The sequence below is a fragment of the Thermobia domestica genome, chromosome 3 (genome assembly GCF_964235325.1).
Source record: "Thermobia domestica chromosome 3, izTheDome1.hap1.1, whole genome shotgun sequence".
In the NCBI taxonomy this organism is placed as follows: domain Eukaryota; kingdom Metazoa; phylum Arthropoda; class Insecta; order Zygentoma; family Lepismatidae; genus Thermobia; species Thermobia domestica.
Window position 1 is genome coordinate 69,458,991 of NC_137456.1, and position 27,124 is coordinate 69,486,114.

General features: G+C 34.9%; 1 protein-coding gene across 1 annotated transcript in view; it reads right to left on the minus strand.

Moving 5' to 3' along the window:
- The window catches only part of LOC145680481 (uncharacterized), a 63,654-nt gene that overhangs the window by 13,477 nt on the left and 23,053 nt on the right, over nucleotides 1-27,124 (minus strand). Inside the window, exon 3 of the mRNA XM_081751055.1 lies at nucleotides 72-173. Coding sequence (XP_081607181.1) covers nucleotides 72-173 — 102 coding nt within the window. The remainder of the gene's footprint in view (nucleotides 1-71; nucleotides 174-27,124) is intronic.

The window sequence follows — 27,124 nt, forward strand, 5'->3', positions numbered from 1 at the left end:
TTCAATAAATATTAAATTCAAAAATACTATAAATAGAAAATAAATTAGTAAAATAGATTTATATACCGTACATTTATGCCTTCCATCCAGACAGTTATAAGTGTCTGCACAAACAATCTCTTCGGTCGTAATAACTGTTTATCAACATTGGCAGTATTTGTGTAATTTCTTAGCTGTGAAAAGTACAAAAAGTAACATGTTGAACATATTTTTTGTTATGAATTAATTGAGCAAGAAACCTAGTGTTTTTTTAAGAATCAAAATAGCGTTAAATTATTTAAACTTACCTAAGATTTTAATTTTTCTAAGTAGTATATAAAAAAAGATTCTACGTTACAACTGTTTCGAATCTATTTAAAACTCAACTTTAATTGCCTTCAAACCGATATATTACTTTTTTTTCACCACACTTCAGATTTCTAATGTACACTCATGTCCAAAATTATTGTCGCATGTCTACAATTCGCTCGGTATTTCTTATAATGTTAGTATGTGTGTAGTCGGCAAAGACTAGCATGTGGCAAATTTCATATCAAAAGAGCAGTGAATAAGAACAATAAAAGTAAAACAAAACTTTCTTGTCCATTTAGCAACATTTTATTTTACTCATTCTAATTTTCCTATTTATAATTCTTTTCCTATGAAATTTTCCACAAATATACATTTCCCAATTATACACATAGTATCAGTATTAAAAGTGTCCTGCAACATCATTATCAAATTAGCTATATTCTTACAAGTTATAGATATGCGACAATCATTTTGGACATGAGTGTACCATAAACCGCTGATTTTGCCGGTTTTGATAAATATGAGGTAATCATCAGTAGTCAATGCAGTTTTCAATGTTATGACTGAGTTTTTCCAAGCTCGTGGTTTCTGGAAATCTACCAAACTGCAAATTCCTAGAAGTGGGAAGTCGTCACTGCTGTGTAAACGTGTTTATTTAGCACAAAGTCCCTTTTAATGCAAGTAAGATCGAACCAGAGATCCCAAGAACTACCGTTGAATCACCGCTGTTCTGTGTCCCCAACTAATTTTCGAGCTTGGAGTTAATAAAAATTTTGGTATGTTATGTATGCTTATATGAATGTTATTAACTTCAACACATATATAATTTGTGGGGTGAGTGTTTTTTTTTTTTTTTTTCCTAAACTTAAAAGGGAGAAGCTTGAAAGCGATGAATAAACAAGCTTCAGAGAAAGTCGTGGCTCCTAGATGATTTGTTTATGCATAGAAACTGATTCGAACTATTTTCTTGTTTAGCTCAGAGCTTTTTTTTTCTTCTTCTTTTTCAAATTGATCGGTATAGGTTGTATTGTGTAACACAACTTTCAGCTCTCAGAATTATTTACTATTCTCCTTCCCGTTAGCTCATTCAAAAAATTCATACCTACACACATATAAACTCATTGACACATCCAAACACTATATTGCTTCAATATCTGCAGGGCCGGTTCTAGACATATCTTACGTGTAAGCAAGCAATATTTAGGTGCTCTCACCTAAATGATAATAAAAGAGTAGAAAGTTGTAATGGATAAAAATTCTTCAAATAATTGCAAATTTCTTCAATATCTGTAATCTACTTGTGAATATTATCCAAAAATAGTGAATTATTAATACTGAACAAAGTTCCAAGTTTAATAGTTAATAGCAATTTTATTAAACAAACACAAGACACAACTAATATATATGTATATAAAATATGTATTTTGACAAGTACAATTGAAACATAAACGGCCAACAGAATAAAACTCATGAGTTTAAAAACGAACATTAACACAGGTTTGATTTTGACAAAAGAGAGATGCTCTTATGCTTCATTAAAACCATATTTACATAGTATTTTCTAGTGATACGTTATGGTAATTAGCTTAATTTCTTGTTTTCTCTGTTACTGAAAAGTTCATGTAATAAAGACACTTTTCTGGCTTTCAATTTCGCAAAATCTCTTATTATTAGAGATGCAAAAAAGCCGGCTTTTTTGAATCGATGGTTTTTTTTACATAAAAAGTCGGTTTTTTTGGGAAAAAAACGAGAATTTTGGAAATTTTGGCTTTTTTCAACTTCATGATTTTTCTATCTAAATAGCTTTCTTATAGTATATTCTATAGTTAGATAAGAATTCCATGACCTGAATGTGATATTTCGCTCTGAAATTCACCATCAAGATGGATGGAGCACATGTTTTACGAACTAAAGCTAACATGAAGAATGTAGTATTTGAGGGTAATTTTAGAGGCTATTTAACTTTATTTTAACTTTTGAGTTATCGACATCTTTTTTCTTCTCTAGTTTGTCATCCGTGTTTCATTTCTAAGAGCTTTTAGTACTCTAGCTTCTAGCGCAAAAGTTAAACTTGCCCGTTTTTCTATTTATCCGTCAAAGTGTACGTTTTTCAATATATCCGTCAAACCGTACTTCCACATTTCTGTTATACTGTAGCTGTGAAGTGATTTAGCAATAATTTTCCGGACACAGCCTTGAATACCAATTTATACAAATAATCAGTAGCGGATTTAGAAAAGTACTTTAGGAGGGTTTTTTCTGATTGTTTCGTTTCCTAAAAAGTCCTAATTTTATTTGGGAAGTGCTTGAAGTTTATGAGTATAGGCATAACTAATATTTCGTTTCGTTTATATGTTTAGCAATAATCTTCCGGATACAACTTTAAAAATCATTTTATACTGAGAATCAGTGGCGGATTTAGAAAAGTATTTTGGGAAGGGTTTCTTACTAATGTTTAGTTTTTTTAAACATTCGTAATTTTTATTTGACGGGAGCTTAAAGTTTATGAGTAAAGGCATAAATAATAGATATTTTGTTTGTTGCAGACATTCCGTAACTTTGTGGAACGGGCTTCAGTCCAAAAGACCGCCCCCCTAACCTTCGCAAAACCGTCACTGCTGGTAATTAGTAATAATAACGATTTAAAAACAATAAAAAAGAAAGTCGCCCAACTCACAGTACACGCACTATTTCTACATTCACAGATGGAATGAAGAAAAGCTTTGTCAGAATGGTCGAATGCTGGTTGAATCCCGGACTTTCCGATAGAAGCGCAAAAGCTAATCACTCAGTTATGTTTGTTGTGCAGTTGTATTTAGCTTAACTTAAATATATTCCGTAGTCTTTTTTTGGGGGGGGAGGAGTTCCGTAATGTTATGTTGAATCCCTCTTGTTAAAAATTCAGAAAACTTAAGGATTGGGTAAACTGTGATGGTGGTTCTATAAAACTTAACTGTAGAATTTCAAGAATATACAGAACCAAAAGCTCTAGATGTGCAGCCTTTAAGTGTATCATATAAATCTAAGTATTTCTCTTATGTTTTATTTTAATTTTATTTTGTTTCAAAAAGAGGGTATGGAATATTTTGAAATAAAAATACTACATACTATTTTGCTAGTTATTTGTGTATTCTTTAAAAAGAAGTGTTTACTTTTAGGGTTGGCTGGTTTACACCAACTTTTTTTTTTTTTTAATAACTGGTTTAAACCACAAAAATAAAAAGAATGAAAAATGCGAATCGTGTGAACTTCATGGTGACGTTTCCAGATATCAAACCACTTGCAATAGTTTAATTTCCCTTTCACCTTTTAATCAAGGTGTCCCATGTTCAATTCTCGGTCGAACCACAAACCTTCTTTCATGCGTAACCCAAGTAGCGGTTCGGATGTCAGTTTAAGCGAAAGTCTTCTCCTTGATAACCTCGGTATTTCGTAAGGATGTTAAGCCTAAATATACGAAACAAAACAAATTGTATATTTCTGCATGCCTAAATGCGTGTTGTTTTATAAAGAAGCCAATATTGCTTAAATATATTGATAGAAATTGGCAAAATTTATCGATTGCCTACGTAGCTTCCAACATTAGCTTGGATTGGACTTTCAATGATATCTACGTACCGGTACTAAATTTGTAATTTAATACCTCAGTTTTAGCGTACTAATTATGGTACGTTGACCTTTAAATTTTACATGCAAAGCAATAACAGGATTTTCCCGTTATTGTCTTACATTTCAAGTAACGACGGGATTTTCCCAATGACTAGGGTGGGAGATTCTCAACTTCAGAAATTTACTGACCGCACTTCTTTAAGCTTATGGGAGTTCTTTACTGACCGCATAACCCCCCTGTTGCATAATAACATCAAGGCGAAACAAACTTATTTCTGTGAATATGTAATATAAATACATAAAGCAAAAAATCTAAGTCAAAAAAGCCTGGTTTAAACCAAAAAAGCCTGGTTTAAACATCCCCCCAAAAACGGGTTTTTGACATTTTCTAAAACAACCACGGTTCTTGCCAACTCTGCTTACTTTTGTATATAGGAAATTAAAAAATTCTTATTATATACATTGGTTAATCCTGTGGAATTCATAATGTAAATATGTTGAAGAAAAATTGTTTGAAATATTTTTTCGAAATTCATAGTTTATTTTCGATGTTTTATATTATTATCAGCATCAACCACTAATTAAATGATTTTTTGTGTTATAGAGAAGCGATACAAAGTCTGTTTTATCAATTTAAAGCAGTATTTTGAAAAAAGCCCAAAATTTCCCAAGCAAAAAAGCAAAGCAGAAAAAAACGAGTTTTTTTCCTAAAAAGCCGGTTTTTTTTTTCGAGCCCTTGCATCTCTACTTATTATTGCATCCGTATCCATTTCATTGAGCAGTCATTTTTATGCCCATCAAAGCTAGTCCATTTAATCGTTCTTGCCATATAGTTCATCTCAAATATTTTTTTATTAATTTTAGCTGAACTTGTTTAATACACAACAAATGACATAATTGTGTACTTTAATCGATATTTAATTTGTCTTTGATCCAGTGAAAAGTCTTCGAACTTCAAAATCAGGTTCTCCCCGCAAAAATTCTTTTCATGGCCCATTTGGCCTATAAAAATATTAAGTCCTTTCATGGCTCTTTCGAACATAGACGTCCAAAATCAGGCAATGATTAACAACGTGAACACAAGCGGTGGCGCACCCAAGATTTCTCTTCCGAGCCCGAAGATTTTTCGGAGTACCGTACAAAATGCAAGTAATTTTGTGTATTTGCCCCCTGAAATTGTGCTAATTTTCTTAAAAATTAAAAGTTCTGCGGGATCCAAACTCTCGCACCACCTTCGTCGGTACACCCCTGAACACAAGTAACGAAAAATCAAAACTCTACTTTGCATTAGTACTATTACCAAAATTTTACACTATTGCCCCCTTCCCTAGACCAATGGACAAAAAAAACATAGTAGCTTGAACTTCGATAACGTGCATTTCATTTACACTGACCTTTCTTACCCCTTAACTCTGGTTATTGAACCGAAGCACTATGCGGGGACAATGTTTATGAGAAGGTGGTGCACCATTGAAGACTTAATAATGCCACCCGATTCATAAGCAACATGTGCAATTGACTTCCTTTCGTTCGTTGATCCATTTCCCTCTCAAAGACATTTGATAATGATGTTCCCTAACAAGATCGCGGAAGAGTTGTTGGGAGAGGAATGAAGAGTCTGAGCATATTGTGGGAAGAATGCCACTGTCTTTAGTCGTACTGCCGTAGTACTTAACATAACACCTATTGAAAAAGCTAAATTTCCCTACATTTTATCTCATATCCGTAAAATGTCATTTTTCCTTTTTTTTTTTTTTTTTTTTTTAATCTTTCCTATTCTCCCTGCGTCACGGGAAATTTTCCTCAAACTAGTACCACTTGTAAGTGTGGAATTGGCTCCAATTGATGTACGAGTCCTTTCTTTTTCAGCATAACATTTTCTCTAATAACAAAATTCAATAACATCTAAAACAAAATTCATTTTCTAGTTTGGCTCCCTCATTATCTGGCGCCTTCTGCGAACACGTAGTTCGCAGGATTCAAGATCTGGCTCTGAATATCTGTGAATTACACAAGTATTATTATGATATAACACAGTGTTTGTATTTGACGACACAAAAATGTCAAGTAGAGAGTAACAATTAATTGCATTGCTGAGTTTTGTTTTCCCGCTCTGTCTCTCTCATAACTATAATTCCCTGGTTGAACTAATATATAATGCCTACATAACTATATTTTTCCCTAATCTATCTCGGTTAGCATCGACATTTTCAGCGTAACAAGTTGAATGTCATTGGTTATTTTGTTGCGGTGTCCAGTGTGATCACCCAGCAAAAATATTTCGTACTAACCTATGCAGAAAAAAGTACAAGATCAGGGGAAGGGAGTACTAAAATTTTATCTGCTAACATGTCACCGTATTTATGACATTTTATGATATTAACATATTATTACAAGGTTTCCGGCAGCTTCCCTCCACTGTGGGTGGAGGAATGACCCTCACATTCTTGAAAGAACCTCCAACTTTAATTTTTTGGGTAAAAATTGGATGCAAACCGTGCAAATCACTTGCACCCTCCAATTTTTGACTTCACACCACCAGCCTGAAAATTCTGGTGGAATTCTTGCTTAACTGTCGTATTAGAACTCACCGTAAAACCACTAATGTTACACTAGTATGACAGTATAGAGCAGCGTTTCCCAACCTTTTTCAACTTGCGGCACACTACAGGTGTAATTTGAATTCTCGCGGCACACTCATATATTATTATTATTATTATTATTATTATTATTATTATTTGTAAATATAAAATTCCGTGGTAATTTTTTTCTGTGATTACTGATATCCTTTTCACAGAAAAGAAAGGTGGATTACTTGTTTTCCTCCGTGGTAAATCATTATGCTTATTTTTCATTCTAATTTAAAAATAGAAAACAATTACAATGAAGTATAGCACTCAGGTTTTTAAAAATACGCTTTCTTTTTCGAAAACTGTATCCAAACTGTATTAAGAAGGAAGATCGGGGGTCGAAAGGATTGAATGATATTTTAAAATTTCAAGTTACGAAATAATCTGCAACAATAAAAATGTACAGAATATTAACAGGGTATGAAACTTAAAATTGTAGATTCATAGTAATGTGAAACACAGATATACATTTTTCCTCATAAATATAATGTGAGACTCAATGTCTTGCAATTTGATTGTAATAGAATTAGTTTAATAATTTTGTTTCGATTTCCTCGCGGCACACCAGCGGCCCACCGGTTGGGAAACGCTGGTATAGAGGATTTCGGGAAAAAACAAGAAATATAAAATGGGCTTATTTAGAAAATCGAGTTTTAATTCCTCAATAGCGTATTGTTTAAACGGATCACCAAATATGTAAAATTATTTACTGTGGTTATTTATTAGTTGGAGGAGTCGACCGGACGGCATCTATGTCCCACTTCCGCTCTTGTAAATACCGCTGTTGAAAAAAAAGTCAGAATAACTTACCAGGAGCAGTGAGATTTTCGTACATTGCTAAATTTTCATGTGATTCCTTTTTCTATCCCAAATGTATTTATGAGAAAAGAAGAGGAGGAGAAAAGTACTAGATTTGTTGGTGAATCTACCAGTGTGCCGGAGCTATGCCATCAGTTAATAGTTTAGAATAATCTCTAAAATACTCATTGAATAAATGTGACAATTGCGGATAAAACTGATGCACAACATGGTACTTAACTGCGAAATTATGGTTGAATTTAAATAAAATTCAAATGTTTTAACTTTGAGAATGACTAGTTGGGGGAAAAGTGTGAGAGAGAAATAGATTATGAGTGAAAGATAAAGGATGAGCACTAGCCTGACATTCCGATGAGACTGGTGTCTTCCTGATCATCTGAATGATGAATGGGTTTCCCTAGAGGAGCCTAGATATACTAGTCAGCAAACAACTGGATTTTAATCCTGCTGAACTGCCAGGGGCGGCGAGTTCTCTCGTTACGATACGTCTCCGATGATGTTCTCCTACACCTTCATTCCACTAGTCAGATATTCGACTCTATTTGAATCTGCAGCGATGAACTAACGGAATGGTACTCCCAGAACATGGAGTTGGTTGTTCTCCAATGGAGCGACGTGCCTTCCACGACGATCCTGCACCTTCCTAAACCTTCTGGCAAATACCCCCTGTCGATACGTCCTCAGTGTTTTTGCTTAATCGAAAAACGATGAGTCTGACATTCAATGAATTAGGAAATGTCAGGCTAGGCGGAAAAGAACGCGGAAAAGCAAGAAGGAAACTAGTCGCGTTTATTGACAATTTCAGAAACAACAATTAACAAATACATGCTTATTCAAGCTGTCTGGCAATGTACAACATTAATAAAAGTTTTGTTTCGTTGGATTTTAAGTGTTCATAATTCTATCGTTGATAAATATAATTTAATAAAGTAATTCAATTTGGCGAATTAAGTTAAAAGTTTATACTATTATCACATGGTCACTTCACATCTAATACACAACTACTTCACACTATAAGACTAAAATATTATAAAAGGTACTAGATCTAGTACAAAAGTACTAGCGGTGGTCACACTGGTGGTGTCATTCTTTTACACATAAATTAACTTGTGACTGTCTGGAAAACTTTTAAGTCAGTGTTTTATGATTATGATTTTAAAATGAATAATAAACATAACTAACTTTTAAATTCAACATACACATAGTTGCCTGTGTGTTTCTTAAGCTTTGGATCATGGGGTTTTTATTTCTTCTACAGGGTGTCCAATATACAACGCAATCCGGAGTTTGGGATAGTATAACTTTTGAAATTAAAGTGATACATAAATAATGATTATACCAAAATGAAGCCTTGTTCATGCATATATTTTTAAACTAGGAAGCAACGACTGAAGTACACTAGGAACCACACAGTGTTGCCAGATGTAACCGAAGGTGTAAATCTTTTTTTTTTTTTTTTTTTTTTTTGTTTTGCAAAACATGTAAATTGACTCATAGTTCATACGTGTGGATGTTCCGTCATTAATTTTCAGTTTGTTTAGTTGGAGTAGCTTGGAAACTATGGAGCAGAAAAAAATCATTTCCACCGATAACTAATAGGATGAGGCCTCTGTAAAGGGGAACTAGGTAAATCGTAGTTTTCATAAAATAACACTCTGAATTGGCAACATTGCTGATGTTTCAGTGCATCAAAAGGTGTGTTAAGGATCTGTCTACATTATGCAATTCCTGAAAACAATGAAAAAGAAACTTTGAAATTATCATGATAAAACTTCTACTTACATGCACCCGGCAACACTGCTATTCATTTCTATGGGGTACTTAAAGCAAAAGGTATACAAGAACAATTCTCGAACTATATTACCTGACCAGGATATTAGTGCGGTTTTTCGTGGAGGGCGCTAGTGTAGTGTTTACATCAGTTTCTAGGTAAGCGCGGTGGGACAGGGGAACGGAGAGCATCACTCTGCAGTGTATCCAACGATTTTCAAAAGTTGCAGTTTACATGTTATAAGTAGCCTAATCTGTTTCGCTTAATAAAGAACTCCATAAATTATATAGTTGTTATTGAATGCAGTAATGGTTATTCCTGCAGTAATGCAGATGTATTGTGGATAATGGCATATGCATGGAAATTAACAATTTAAGAACAAGATAGCATACAAGTGAGTTTCTACCGTGTATTAAGTAGATTATATAAAAAAAAAATTGATTACATTTTATTTGATTTCATTATAAAACAGTAGAAACTTGTAAAACTCAGTAATAAGATGTAATGACTAAAATATTAATTATGGGTTGGTAGCTTAGATACTTGCGCAATATCTTGTAACTGTAAGTTTAAATCAAGTTAAGGCTCGCGATGCTTGTATTTGTTTTAATGTAGGTCTATCGATTGACAACTAAATTATTTTCTTGAGTTGTAGCCAAGAAAGAATTCCGATACGTTTCCACTCGAGAACTGTGGAAGTTCTCTCCGGTGGTCTATTGGCTAGCGCATGTGTCTTTGTTGTACGTGGTTCTCTGAGAGCCCAACAATTAATTTTACAATGTTTCACTTTCATTAATCATCTGTCTCCTCTAGCATAAAGAGCATAATCATGGGACGTTAAACTAAAGAAATTTCATTTCATTGTTTCGATTAATGTGAACCCTTTGGGGGAAAAGGAAGTGAAGAAATGTTTCTTAATTTTTTAAAGGGCTACGGGATTGGATAGCTTGTCTTTCGGGATTGCCTTGTAAAACCTGATTACAATGTATCTTTCTTTTAGGATTATAATCGTAATCCAGCCTTTTGGTAAATGTGAAATAAAAGTATCAATAAAACATCAGCGTATGGGTAATGTAAGCATAAATATCATTGGTTCAATACACAATAAATTCACAACTTTTATTTATGAGTATAGAAATTCCCTTTGAACTCCCTCTGAATTTCTTTCAGACCCTAGGTCTCTTGTGACAAAGAATTAATTCTATTATCTGTTTTCATACACAATATAATTTTGAAACTTGGGAGCCTAGTGTTGTCTTTGCGTCTGTAATACGTAATCATTTGTCGATTCACTTCAGAAGACTGAGTTTAGCCCGTGAGCATAAGTTGCATATAGTTCAAACATATCAGATGTACGGTCTTGTTTAACAAATCCTGTGTGCACATATGAAATTCAAAGACAAAGGTAATCAATCGCCTTTAAACAGCTATATTTTTATTTGAAGTGTAAGTACTAAAATGTGCTACGTAGATTTCCGGCCAATTGTTTCATCGCCGGTATCTTTGAGCAATGAGATAGCAGTGGAAGACAAACTTCGTTCTTCTAACTTGATATTTTGAAAAACTTACGCAAGTGGTTTTGTTACTTAAATACATATCTATTCACTCTAATCAATTTCAAAAGTACCATTAACTTTATAATAACATAATGAATGTAAGAGTTACCCTGAAAATGTATTTTGTATTTCTTTTTTAATATGAAATTCATTTTTTCTGAATTTCACGAGCTATAAGAAATCAATTATCAGGCTCCCCACTTTAAATTTTAATCGCTCCCCTACCGCCTCAATGTAACATTGGGTTTATTTCTTTTAAATATTTTTTTTTTTCAAAATATGGTAGAAATACTGGATTTTTAAATTACCAAACCATGCTAAATAATGACAGGTTAGATATCAGAGAAAGTTATCTTTATCTACCTTCTTAATTAGGGGCGGATCCAAATCTCCTTCGGAGGCGGTTAGATTATCAGTTTCTCTCTCACCAGTCTTTTGCAGCACATCAATTCGAAGCAATTGATAGCAATTTCGAAGACGCCTTATCTCAAAACTACAGAATAGAACTTGCTTTAAACAATGAAAGCGCAGTTGCCAAAGTATAACTTTGATTCACAAAGATGTACTTCGAGGTTTCGTTAACAGATGAATTAGGAATTCCTTACACTCTAATGCTACGAAGTTCTCAGTGTTCCTTTGTACTACACTGAGGTTAGTTTATTCGCAAGTTATTGTCATATTAATATGGAGGGTGTATGTACTTTTTTTTTTTTCAGTCCCTTAAAATGTTCTGAAAATAACTTCCATAACTTTTGAAATTGTGTTTGTCTTAACTTGAACATATGCGTGAAGTGGTTTATTATGAACAGGGCAAAAACAACTGTGATAGATTAATTACAAGTGATCCGGTTAGAAACACTGTTGTTTGTATTTTAGTTCCAAAATCGGCCGCCCGCACTCGTTCGCTGGTGGACTAATACAAGACCTGGAAACCAATACTTGCTGTGCCATTGAGAATATTAACACTTCTACTCTTCGTAAAGTTGCTTCCAACATGGTGAAACGTGTGAACCAGTGTTTGAATCAAAACAGGGGACACTTCCAGCATCTACTGTAGAGCTGATAACTCATTGCGTGGTAGTAGCAGTGTTGCCGGGTGCATGTAAGTACAAGTTTTATCATGATAATTTCAAAGTTTCTTTTTCATTGTTTTCAGGAATTGCATAATGTAGACAGATCGTTAACACACCTTTTGATGCACTGAAACATCAGCAATGTTGCCAATTCACAATGTTAATTTATGAAAACCACGATTTTCCTAGTTCCTCCTTACAGAGGCCTCACCCGATTAGTTATCGGTGGAAATGAAAAATTCTTTTTACTGCTTCATAGTTTCCAAGCTACTCCAACTAAACAAACTGAAAATTAACGACAGAACATCCATACGTATGAGCTATGAGTCAATTTACATGTTTTGCAAAAAAAATTGATTTACACCTTCGGTTACATCTGGCAACACTCTGTGGTTCCTAGTATGCTTCAATCGTTGCATCCTAGTTTAAAAATATATGCATGAACAAGGCTTCATTTTGGTATAACCATTATTTGTGTATCACTTCAGGTCCACAAGCTCTCTTATCCCAAACTCCGGGTTGCATTGTATATTGGACACCCTATATTCTGAAGTTAAAAAATTGATCCCTTATAAGCTCGTTTTTGATGTTATATACATAAGATGTAGGAGCAATAAGTATAACACTACACATGATACCATGGGAAACTACTTCAAAGAAGACTACAACTATCCGTATATATTTGCCCCATCATTAATTATCATTTGCTTCTTGTTGCTTGATTTGATGACATGCGAAGGAATTGGCAAGGAACTTCTCTTCTGAAATCTATTTATATCCCCTTGAGTTACAAGCCTAAATGCAGGTTATACCTCACTTGTTTTCAGGTACATACTAACTGAAATCTGGATTGATTTTCTCTCTAGGAAATACTTCGTTCCGGCTGTTTTTGAGATAAATGTTTTTCACGTCGGAAGGTCAATACTGGTCTCATTTAACTCACCACAATTTTCTGGAATGCGAAAACAATACAAATCAATTGTATCATTCTGTAAACTATTGAACTGATAGTAATATCGGACTCGAAATTAATTACTGTGATATGTCGTTCTATGTACTGGTACGTATGAAACTTAATAGACAGATATGGGCCCTTGAGGTAGAGGTCTGCACGGGCTCGGGCTTAAGCCCGACTCGGCCCGCGGGCCAGACTCGGGCCTAGAAAGCACATATCACTTCGGGCTCGGGCCGAAAACTTTCAAATATACCATCATATTTCTTGGGCCTAACTTTGTAAATATACTGTAAACGATATTTATTGGACTCTTCTATCTAGAGAACTTTAAAATCACAACTGCAAAATTAAATATGTAATTGCTGTAAATAAAAATAGAATTTTGCGTTAATTATATTGCGTTAGTACAAGTTTCTATAATTCGGGCTTATTTCGGGCTCATTTGATTATTACACAAGCTTGGGCATGGCTCGGACCTAAATGCTAGAACATATTTCATACTCGGGTCGGACCTCATATTATAAATTCACGGGCCGGGCCGAGGAGGGCCCGTGCAGACCTCTACCTTGAGGATATTCGCCTTGATTTTATAGTGTGGTTCTTTTCTTATTCTACAATTGACATCTTGCGCTCCATGTTATTAATATGAAGTTTCCCTGCATGCACTAGTGGGATATCACCCAATGTTCAATCTTTATATATATATATATATATATATATATATATATATATATATATATATATATATATATATATATATATATATATATATATATATATATCAATAGAACAGCATGTTCTTGCTCGCACTTCCCTTCCACATAATTTCCTTGTAGTAACTGAATAAACTAAGTTATAGGCGCAAGGGAAATAACACTATATCTTCTTTCAGGGAGAGCTTAGACACAGTGATTATACCCTATGCCTTGTAACATTCTTCCTTCGATTTAGTGAACTTTAATGTAGCCACATGGGGGTGCGGTGACTCAGTGGTAGAATGCTCACCTCCGGTGCTTGGGGTCCTTGGTTCGATCCCAGCTCGCGCCGTGTGGACTTTGTGGTGGACAAACACCGTACTCATGGGTTTTCTCGGAGTTCTCCCGTTTCCTCCCACATTCTTCATTCCACCATTTCATTCATTTCTCATAATCACCGTCTCCTTTAGCCTAGGGTGACCAACCGTCCCGTAAAAACGGGATTGTCCCGTTTTTTCACTACCATTCCCGGTGTCACGAAAAATTCTCCCGGGACGCCAAAATGTCCCGTATTTACATACATTGGGTACGAAAATCTTTCGAATCGCTAAAATTTCCTAATTTATATTATTATTTTCTATGTGATTATATTGGAATATGTCTAATTACTGAGCAACGTCATTACAACGTTTGCGATATTGGATGTGGGGGCTACACTGTTTTCCCTCCTAGGCCTCCACCTCTAAGACTCCCACTTTGCAGACGACAGTGCAAAAGGCTGAAAATCTCAAAAACAAACTGTTTTTACTCCCTGTTTCGGGCGGTGGAAGGTTGAGGCGCTGTCATCAGTACAGTACAGTGTTTCCGTGATTTGACTAAGATGTAACATAATTGGCGCAAAACCCGGAGGATGAGGGGGACATGTCCCCATCCAATCTTGGAACTGGAGGAGATTGTCAGCCCCAATAATTAGATGATTTTTTTTTTTTTTTTTTTTTTTTTTTTAATGTGACGACTTGTGTCCGATTGCCACAAAGGAAAGTGAGATGAAATTGATGTCCCCCAGAATAAGACTCTAATTTGCCCGCCTCCCAATGTTGAAGACAACTGCTCTCCTGATTCTCCACAGCATTGTTGAACATCGCTTGAAAAAAAAAAAAAAAAAAAAAAAAGATTGTGGGTACGATCTTACCCGTTCCCCCTCTCCCCAATGTTGACGACAGATTTGCGCCGCTGTGTAACACATTATGAAAGGGGAACAAAGGCACAGAACTATAAACGTGAAAGTAAAAAGAAAACTAGTTGTAAGTAAAATAATGTTGTAAGTAAAATAATGTTTAAAAGTAAGAAAATGCAAATAAAAGAAGTTGGAATCAGATGCTGACAGTAATTATTAATCCTGTGGGTGACAGATTTGAGCGCCCATATATTTTTAGTAATGTTTTCAAATATTTCATGTATTGTTAGCTGCTGATAGTTACTTGTTATCTAATTAATTCCACGACCTTTTCAATAGGTTTAAAAAGAAAAAGGATAAATTTGCACTTTTTGTGAGAGATACAAAGAGAGAGAGAGAGGAAGAGAGAGAGAAAGAGAGAGAGAGAGAGAGAATGGAGAGGCTAAAAAAATATTTTTAAGAGAGCAACCTATCCAGAAATAAAAGGTGTCCCGTTTTTTCTAGTTGACGATTTGGTCACCCTACTTTAGCCTAACCGGCATAATCGTGGGACGTAAAACTTTCATTTAATTTATATTTAATGTAGCCACGATTGTGTGCATAATTCCTGAGTAGTTAATACGATCAATAACTGTGCCTGTTCTCGAACTTCCACCTGCGAGATCAGAGACGGGATAAAGTTATGAATAAGTTTAATGTTAACATCCTTAGTGAAAGTTCCACCCACACTCCGACGTATTATTTCACACTGAACAATAAGATCAAAATAGTATGGATGACTAAATCAATCCCAGGCTTCAATATCAAACTCATGTCCTTCTCTGAATCTTTCAGATTATAGAATATATATCGATTGGGTGGAAAAGACTGTAATTCATAAATCTCAATACCTTCCATGGTCATAGTTTTTAATAGGAAGCTATTTATATCGTATCTTCACTACTTCTATTATTCATATCATACTTGTAAGAGGGCACCAAACGTAATATTTCATTTGTTGCCCTGATCTTAACCCTAGAATGGCAAGCATTCGTAAATTTTACGAAGCGCGTTAAACTTTTGGTGGGTACTAATTAATTGTTGCGTTGACAACTCTGACAGTCCGGCTATTCCCGCCCCGTGCTGTCTCAAGGTCAGTGTGGTGGCAGCTTCCGCTAGAGTCCGTTCCTTACCCCTGATCTGAAGGCGTAGTCGTGAAAATTACGAATGCTTGCCAGTAGTGTTACTTTTTCTTAGCTAACTTTTTTTATTTTGTTTTGGTGGTTGTGCGGTGAAAACGTTTTAAATATTCCATAGTTTTAGACAGGACATGGCGTTAAGTTCATCTGAAATAGCCAAATTGTTAGACGATGAGTCTCTAATAACATCTACTGAGGAATCCGAGGAAAGTGGCAGTGAATTACATGATAACATTTTGTCTTATTCTGGGTCAGATGATTACGAACCGTCCTCAGATGGTCCGTCTTTTATCCTCAATGCACGATACTGGAACGACTCTGCCATCTGGTAAACCTGTTATTGTTCACCACTATAATGAAACAAAGGGGGGTGTTAATGCACTCGACCAGATGTGCAACACAACATCATGTTCAAGAAAGACAAAGCGATGGCCGCTTTGTGTGTTCTTTGGCATGTTAAACATTGCTGGCATAAATTCTTGGGTTATTCGAAATGAGATTTTGAGAACAAAGAAGGAAAAACCAGTATCAAGAAAGATTTCTCCGTGAGCTCTACACCCAACTACTAACTCCCTGGCTGGAGCGGAGGCGGAACTTGCCAAAAATCCACGGTCCATTAGGACAATGATAACCAACGTTCTGTGCCTTCCAGAAGAGGTCCCTGCTCTTCCCCGGCAAGGAAATAAAAGACTGATATGCAAGATTTGTCCTTATCAAAAAAGACGCATGACTGCAAACTATTGTGATCAATGCCGACATCCGTTTTGCGCCGTGCATCGAGGTATGGTGTGTGTCGCATGCACGGAAGAAAGTTAAATTTCAAATGTAGACTTTGCGTACTCTGTTTCCAAGTTATATTACAATTTTATGTCCAAGACTTAGCATTATTACTGTACTTAGTAATTTTGAGCAAATTACGCATAATTTGTCAAGTTAAACATATATTTAGTTTACATATATTTTCATTTACATTTTTCTTTATCATTATGAAATACTTTTTCATGTTGAAATACTTCTATAATGTATTCTTTTACTTAGGGCATATAGCAACGGTATCTTATTGAGTACTAAATAAGCTTTCAGAATATGTATAAAATATTTAGTTTTTTTTTCCATAACCTTACCCAAATTTGATTTTATAATATAGTCGTAATATTTACTAATGCTTGCCAATAGTGCTTCTTTTAGCATGCTTGCCATTCTAGGGTTAATGCCACGTATATGAATCTCTTGAAAGGGAAAGATAACGGGAAATGTCGTTTGAGAACAATTGACCAAAGGAACTCTGTAAGCGATTAAGACGTGGCTTTAATGTCGGTTTCTTTATGTACACTTCAAGCATTCTTCGAGTTTTGCAACAGCATTTTCAAAGTCTAATTTACTAGAAATTTAGGGAAAATTATCATCTTGATCTGCATCCTTCTAGAAACCTAGCGGATTCCCAATATTTCCTAGATTGAGTTAAGTACCTGTTGGAGTTACCTCCATTCTATGTGTTTCTCATTCAACAACACATTGGACGAAAAAGTTATCTCTAAAGTGGATGTATTGTACTGTTTTAGTGTAGCCAATAGTGTCTCGAACTTATTCACGGGAATTCGGAGACCTCATAAGGTGGCAGCTACCTAATGTCATTACGAAGCGTTTTATGTTCTCCCTTAAACGACTCTATACTCGACTGAATGTTTGTAGTGAGCTCGTTAAGTTCGTCATGTGTTGGGTTTTAAGTTATATAGCTTATTGCAAGGAGTTGACTGATGAATTTAATGTTCACATTAGTTAATGCTCAAGGCTTTTACGAAGGATTGCAATAAAGCTTTGAACCTCCATGCTGGGGATAAATTGATTCTGCAGAGGCTTTAAATCATTCTCAAGACCTTGAATAATGGCATGGACCTCATTCATATCCCTTTTGGATCTTCATAACACACATACTTCTTGTGTTGGGAAAATGAATTTAGCAATTCAACACTTAGATGAGTTGTTACATTTCATCTATAAGGGTTGAATGGGAATGGAATGAAGTGAAGTGTTTTGTTTTGGAATAAATAAAGACATTCGTATATATATTACTAACCTCAATAATATTCATTATGATGTTTGTATGTTTATTATATCGTATATTTCATGGTTTTATGTATTTAGTAATTCATTTTCGTTCATTATTTCAATTTTATTACTTATTTCTGATGTATATTTTGCTGTCTGCCATATTATTTATTATACATGGTTTTTGTTTCACACTCAATACGGTAGACGAGTGTATTTTCTTCAGGGGTGGTGGTATTATTTTGATTTTTGGCAATATTATTTGTGACCGTCAGCCCGGCCACAAAACTACGTTTTTGGACGAACAGTGTATTCCTTCTTTAACTTTTATTCATGCAATGAAATCATTATTTTACTCATAGAAAAGAAAAGCTATTTTCCTTGCTGGTGAGAACTTCAACTCTTTCTTTATCTGCAGGTGTTCTTTAGTCGCTCTTATCGTTTCTGACGGTGGAACAAAGAACTTGTTGTTTTTCCATACAACGCTTATCGTCTGGACAAAGTGCTTCGTAGCAGCAAGCTCATTTTTTTCTTTCCCTAAAAATAGTTACCAACTTATAGTTTTCGTTACCATGACTGTTCCATATATATTTTCTTCACAACAACATTTATTAAGATTGGGAATACTTTTGGACCTGAAGTTGATACTGTGCGTGAACGAATTTCCGTCGTCTGTCATGTTCCCACATACTCATATTACGTCATCCTTCCCACCGTGAAAACAGTGTTCCTGGCTCGCAGGAGTCGTAGGTGAAATGACTCATTCACACAATTACCAACGTTCGCTCCTTTCCACTGAACTGTTTTACGTATAACAGTAGTGTATAAAAATCTAATAGCCATGGAAAGAATCTACTAGTTCAGACTGCAACACTTTTTTCAACTATCACTTCCAAGTTTCACTCCCACGGGACTGAAACAAATGTTGCCAGTGTCCTCCCTTATAACGTCGTCATATTGGTATTGTGTATGAGTGCAGAGATAGAAGAAGACAATCTAGCATAAATGACGTCCGGTCGTTTAGAGGGGCTGATTGTGACACTGATCACTACCTGGTAGTAGCGATAATACGGGAGAGATTATCGTTCAATAAAGGTAATACTCAATGTCCGAAAACGGAGAGATTTAATTTAAAGAAATTAGAAGAGAGCCATGTAAGAAAGGAATACCAGATTGAAGTTTCGAATAGATTCTCGGGTTAGAAGACTCGGAATGCACTAGTGTTGAGGATACTTGGATTGAAATTAGAGATAGCATTAAAAGTTCAGCAATAGAAAAATTGGGACACGCGGAAATACATAGGAACAAACCATGGTTCGACCAAGAATGCATTAAACTAGCAGAGAAGAGAAAACAGGCAAAATTACGGTGGCTACAAAATCCGAATGAAATAACTACACAAAATTTCGCAGATATCCGGCGGGAAACTTCCAAAACTTTTAGAACAAAGAAACGCGATTTTTTGAAAGCTAAAATTAAGGAACTTGAAGATAATAGTAAAAATAAAAATATTCGTGACATGTATAAGGGGATAGGCGAATTTAAGAAAGGCTATCAACCTCGTGCTTATATATTAAAGAAAGCTGACGGAACAGTTCTCACTGATACGGATAGCCTCTTAAATAGATGGAAAGATTTCTTTGACGATTTGCTGAACACGCAGCCAAAAACTAATGCGCGTGGAGAAAAGGAGATACACACCGCAGAACCGTATATTCCAGAACCCAATCGAATAGAAGTAGAAGCCGCTATAAAGAAATTAAAGAAACACAAATCTCCGGGTGTGGATGAAATTCCGGCTGAGTTAATTTTAGCTGGAGGCGAAAAATTGTGGAACAAGATACACAAACTCATTCTCCTTATCTGGAACAAGGAAGAATTGCCACAAGAGTGGAAAGAATCAATCATTGTTCCAATTCACAAGAAAGGCGAAAAAACTGACTGTAATAATTATCGAGGCATTTCTCTTCTGTCAACATCCTATAAAATCCTTTCAAATATTCTATTAGCAAGATTGACCCCATACGCAGATGAAATTATTGGAGATTATCAGTGCGGATTTAGACGAAATCGATCAACTATCGACCAAATATTTACCATTCGCCAAATACTCGAAAAAAAAAGTGGGAATACAATATCCCGGTACATTAACTATTTATTGATTTTAGAAAGGCTTACGACTCGGTTAGGAGAGAAACATTGTACAACGTTCTTACAGAACTTGGAATACCGAGAAAGCTAATTGGATTAATTAAGATATGCTTAAGTGAATCCCAAAGTAAAGTCCGGGTAGGAAAATTTTTGTCCACGAGCTTTCACGTCGAAAATGGCCTGAAACAAGGAGATGCGTTGTCGCCATTATTATTTAACTTTGTGCTGGAATACGCTATAAGGAAAATCAAAGATAGCAACCAGGGCCTACAGTTGAACGGTATTCACCAGGTGATGGCATATGTTGATTATGTAAATTTAATAGGGGATGATAGGAGAACAGTAGAAACAAAAAGCAGAGATCTTATTAAATGCTTGCAGGGACATGGGTTTAGAAGTAAATGCAGAGAAAACTAAATACATGGAAGTGCGTCGGGACCGTAATACGGCAAACTGTGAGGGCGTTAAAATATTAAATAATACTTTTGATAAAGTGGATACTTTCAAATATTTAGGATCAATATTAACAGATGAAAATCATATTCACGAAGAAATTAAATGTCGACTAAAAGCAGGGAATTCGTGTTACTATTCGGTTCAAAATCTCTTGTCGTCGCGAATTCTGTCGAAGAATTTGAAGCTTAAAATATATAAAACGATAATCATGCCTGTTGTTCTGTATGGTTGCGAAACATGGTCACTTACTCTGAGGGAAGAACATAGACTGAAAGTATTTGAGAACAGGATCCTGAGAAGAATATTCGGACCCAAAAGGAACGGGAATGGGGAATGGCGGAAACTTCATAACGAGGAACTACATAGTTTATACGGTTTACCCAACATTGTTAGGGTCGTCAAGTCTAGGAGGCTTAGGTGGGCAGGTCATGTAGCTAGAATGGAAGAAAGTAGAAACGCTTTCAAAGTCTTGACTGGAAGACCCATAGGGAAACGACCATTAGGAAGACCTAGGCGCAGATGGGAGGATAATATTAAGATGGATCTCGCAGAGATAGGAATACAAAGTAGAAACTGGATGCAATTAGCTAAGGATAGAAGTCAGTGGAGAGCTTTTGTGAACGCGGCACTGAACCTGCGGGTTCCATAGGCCATAGAGTTAGTTAGTTAGTTGGGCCATTCCATCGTCACGGGCAGGACATTTACACTACATTTTTGATGCTTTAAAGTTGAATATTTCTAAAAGTACAACATAAATTCTGCTAATTGTATTATATATGAGCAGTACAGACTTGGGAGCATATGTAGCTGATGTTTTCAGTATTTTTTTCTGTTTAGAGTAGAAAATATTAATTCCTAATTGTCTGTCACGGGTGGGGACAAAAAAGAGAAGTGACTTTCGACACACCAAGTGAATGTTACAAAACTCTGTGAATTCTTGGCTCAAAATGTTTTTATTTAAACGGAAATGTATAAATGATGAAATTTTTAAACAAACTTCACATAATAGAATTTGCCAAATATTTATTTAATGAATAAACTAAACTTTACTGTGTCACGGGCAGGACACATGGTTGTCACGGGCAGGACACCGTGTGAATCAACACACAACATCTCAATAAGAATGATTTCAAAAATGAAATAAAATGGAAAATAAGTTAATATCTGCTGTTCTGTTATAGCATTTTACATAAATAATTATATTTACTTTAGTTGAGGCTCGCTTTTACCACATAAAAATAATAATATGTTGTACACTTATTTCTCACCACCTACACTTTAGGAAATGGTTTTATTTGCCCATTTACACCCACCTTGTAGGGAAATTCGTAAAAAACACTGTCTAACAGTATATAAAATAGGTGCTGGTATCCAGTGCCCGTGCCGTGGAAAATCAGCGCCCGGGGCGAGAGTATACGACGCGTCGCGACGGCGCCCCCGTAAATATGAGTGAGATCGACAGACCAGCCGCAAAGCGTCACCATGGTTGGCGCGATGCATAAGAAAATTTTCAAAAATAAACTCTACTTTTCCTTGAGTTTGAGCACTTTTTAATACTGTTTTCCTTCCATTTTCATATATATATATATATATATATATATATATATATATATATATATATATATATATATATATATATATATATATATATTCCTCCTGAATTTTGCGCCCCCTTACTTTGACGCCCGGGGCCATAACCACGCTCGCCCCCCTCCCCCCGGGGCACAGCACTGCTGGTATCAAAGGTATTATTTGATCGAAATGCACGTAAGACACATCTTCAACAGTCTTGAAAATTTTACCGCAATCGCTTACGGTCTTCATACGAATTTCATTGACTTCTTCGTCCTCTTCTACTGGGCTTTGTGAGATAGTTGCATGTCTGTTTTCTTTTTCTGTCCACTAGAGAAAAATTCCAGCAACAAATATGTTTATTGTGCCATATCTTCAACAGCTGGTCTAACACAAGTCTTGTTAACATGCACAAGCCTTGTAAGTCGTCCCTCAGGATACCTTCATGGCTTTTGGAGTCACCATTTTCAGAATCTGAATAAAAGTCTATTAGACATTTAAAGATTTTATACGGATGAAGCTCTAATTTAAAAGTTCGACGAACTACCAAATTTTCACTGTCAAATTGCAGGAATAACTGTTTTGATTGGGGACATTCAATTGACAAGAGCATTTTCCCGTCTTTTATTCAAAGCGTCTTTTTTTTTTTTTTTTCTCAATTTCTGCTGATGATAATAGTAAAACAGATATATTTTGAAACGAAGAGTTTAAAGCTGCTACGAAATTAGCAGCACATTCTACAATTATTTTGTTTTGTTTCATAAAGTTCCATACTGGCCGTTTTGTACGTACTTCAATCCCATCTACTGCTCCCTTGAAACGAACAGAAAGGTGACACTAATGATAATATTTATTCGACATTTATTTTAAGTTAAAACATCATACTGACAGTAATACATAATCCTCTATTTAAGTAAATAATGTTCATGCTTAGAAAACTTTATTTTAGTACACATGGAATAATTTTCTATCTTGAATAACCAATGTACACAAACTATCCCACCAGTGGCATGCCCACTGTCACGGGCAGGACAAGTTTTCAAATTGAAATAAATCGAAATATATTATTAGCATTAGTCCAAAATTTGGTAAACGTGAAGTACACGTGAAAATTGTTACTTCTACTAAGTACGAACCACATTCACAAATTTAGTAATTCAGTACAATAACTTTTGGTAGTTTTCTGTCACGGGCAGGACACTCAAGTTGACGTTTATATCTTTAATGATATTATAAACAATTTTTATCCTGTAAACACTATTTCAACTGCAGCTTGTAGCAAAAAGAATCATCTTGAATAGCTCGAAGTTACTTCAGCCAAACATGCACAATATACCGCAAAATGTTGCCGATAACAAGAATAAAAATTTTCCTCCCAGCTGACATGTTACAAATTCACAACTCAGACTTAAAATTTTACGTGAATTCTAAGTATAAATAAGTTTTTCTTTGTGAAAAAGTAAATTTCGTTCTATTTACTTCATATATACGTAGAAATGCATTGATTTTAACAGTTTTCGAAAATTTGGGTTCAGGCTCACTTTCGCGTGGAATGGCCCAGTTAGTATGAGTGCAGAAAACTTTAACATTTCTTTATTATTTTGTATAATGCATTACCAACCCTGAGAATAGCGAACGGGTTGTTCCCAAGCGTGAGTAGAAGCGGGGAGTGAGCCCAAGACATCGTAGGAAGAAACAACGAATAATCAGGAAGAAACAACGAATAATCAGGAAGAACATTTTGTCACCATACTAATATAACCGAGTGCCACGAAAACTTAAATATGTAAAAAGAATTTGACTTTCGTGTGAAGTTAACAAGTGAACGAATATCTTCTGGACATGTAGCATTTCTTTGGAGTCAAGAAATGTCATCAATCAGTGCTTCACGTATCTTCCCATTCCCCTGGTCATAATTACGCAGTAAAAGTCTCATCTCAGAGCGAATAGTAAATTTATAGTGCAAGCGATATTAAATACAAGGGCTATGTTTCTAGTGTTTTTATATAGTGTGCGCATATTTATCATGCAGCATTAAGTGTTTTATTTTTCATTATTTCGTTTATTTGATTGCATCATTGTAACTTCTTCTGTTTGAGCATTTAGCTCTATAAAGTGAAAATTTTGTGTTGTTAATATATATATTTCTTATTTCACTCCGTATCCATGTATATGCGTGTTTAATAAATAAGAATTCACCTAAGGAAATATTATCGTCTTCATTCATGTGTGTATGAATCCCTGCGAGCAGTCGGCTTGCCAGTTACGTATATGTATACGTATGCATACGTAAAAGTAAGTATAATACAACCTGAGTCTCAAAAGCACCAACGTTGCTCATGCCAAATCACTTGTCATATTTTAATATTATCAATCTGCGCCTGAACAGAGTATGAGCCTGGACCAGAATTGTTATCAGCTGTTTTCTTAGGGAGTTCTTCGGAAGCCAGCACCCAAGGGAAACGATAGGTAGCATATTTTAAATTGTAATTTCTGTGTATAGCAGCGACTCAGGACACTGAACTAGGAAACAGGAAAATATAAAAGATGAAACAAAATCAAAAGAGAAGAATACAAATGCAAACGCATATATTTTGTTAGGCGGAAATATTGAGAAACAACCGACGTAATTTCCTGCGTGTTTTCAAGGAACGCTTAGTAGAGTACATGAGTTGTCAAAATTTCGTCTTACGCACACACATTGAGCAAGCTGAGAGTCATTCGATGGCAAAACCATAAAGAAAGTAACCAATTCAAGAATGGGAAAACAATGAAATAAGGAAGCGTTGATCCCATATAAAATATTAAGATTTGGATGTTTCCGGATCTTTGGAATTGTCTATTATGGTGGAACGAAAAAAAAAAATCTGATTTTCGAGTATCGAATTCTAATAGGGCTCGAAAGTTGTGTATCCGCATGTTAATCAATGGGAAAATAACGAAAATTATCACACTTTGGACCTTCAGTTTGCGCAAACGGCCTAACCTTAAAAAAATATTTAAAAAACACCAAAATTTACCTTTACGCAAGAAATATACATATTACTTTTTTTTTTAATTTCTATAGCCTCTAAGTATTTTATTTTAGTTGCGTGAGGTCATGTTTGTTAATAATTCGTTAATGTGAGTGATTTTATACGTTTTATTTTCATAATGATTTTGCAGCCCCTCGTCCATTCCTCAACGCTTACTTCTGCATGAAATGGCCCAAGACCCATTACGAGGAGGTGGTTGTAATTCGAGTTCCACCCACACCATACCCAACCATCCTGTAATGCGCCACTAAAATATACCTGTGCCTAGCGCATTACTAGATGTTCGTGAACTACAACTTGGATTTTAATCCGTATCCCAGAATTTAAAATTTGGATTACAATTGGTTTTTGATCTGCATCTCAAGATGTTGAAAATGAAAGTACAGAAAAATAATAAATTGTTTTCGAAACGAAAAAGATATATATATATATGTGTACTAGCAGCGTTCACCCCGCTTCGCTGCGGTCACCCCGGAACGCAATAAACTTTGTTACTTAGATAATTTTTACTTTTTCGCTTTCAAGTGATATGATAAAAACCATAGAAGATTGCAGTAAATCTTAACATTATATCGCCTGTCATTTATGTTAACCCGCCCCGCTTCGCTGCGGTCATCCCGGTGCTGGCATATTGTAAAAGTGTCTGTAAAAATAAGCAAATCAATTAAAAAATTTTAAACAGAAGATTCAAGCTATTTTCCGCTCTATATCGCCTGTCACTTATGTTAACCCGCCGAGTGACACGGTCATGCGGGTTGCATATAAATACGTTTATTTTTACCTATGATGAACTAATAACAAAGGATTTGTACGTTATGGACACTTGAATGGTCAATTATCTCAAGACACTGGTAATTAAAAATTAAAGTGATATGATAAAAACCATCTAGGGTCCAAATCCTAATAACCCCCCAAAAATGAAAGAAATTGGTTCAGCCGTATTAGCGTGATGAGCGGACAAAGAATTGTACGTTCTCTTTTATATATATAGATTAACATAGGGATTTAGAAGTTGGTGCATATTTTTGGAAAATATCGTATTAACCTTCGAAAGCCGAGTTTGAAATATTAAAATAACATAGCAGGTAAAACAGTAAATAATTATAAAATTTTATTGAGAAGGAAGGAATAATTAATAAAATGAATTGCTAAAGTTTAAACTATTCGGGAGAGATTCTTCTCTCTCCCCTATCATCTTTTGCCACCATATTATCTTCCAAATGATTTATTCCGGAATATAAAAATAACCAAAGTAATTCCAAATTTCATGTATACTATTAAATTCTACGACTATTTGAAATGTCAATTTAGAAGTTCTCTAAATTATGCAATATCATTTATTTACTAGTATATTACTGTCTATCGAAGCATGCAGAAACAGAATTGAAGAATCTTTAAACTTAATGATTACTGTACAATTTACGGACCAATTGACTCAAAGTAGATGATGTTTGCTCAAAGTGGTAGATATGGAAGCTTCGTAGTATAGTACGACGGTATATATTATTTAAAAATAATAAAATATGATTTGGTATTTATTAACGTATAAAGGAAAACGAATTATTTGCTGAATGAGTTATTATGAATGTATTAATAAAATGGTAATTGTGTTATTAAGTAAAGAAGAATAAGAAGTTACTAATAAAAAAAATAAAGAAAATATATATAAGGATCGGTCGAATGAAGAATAGTGAATAATAGTAATAACCGCGTACTTCCTTTGCTTCCGAAACATACCTGTGTTTAAAGCATTAATGGTTTTCTTGCAAATCGAAGAAAATATAAGAGTATTTAATCTGTATCTAACTGAGTCTGTGAAAGTCCGTTCTCCTTACTGTTCAGAAGAAGAATACATGATAATAAATACGGAGATTTGTCGATAGAATTTGTATCTGTATCATTGATGATAAACAGATTTAAACAAAATTACGTTACTTGAGTTTTAATTATAATTATTATAATTACAGATTGTATATTAATGTAACTCATTAATACATTTTTATATACTTTGGTACTGCACTATTCATACTTTCACAAACGTTAACTCTCATGTCTCCTAGAATCTGTTCATCTTCTAAGTTTCAATTTCCCTAAGCCATTTTGAGCG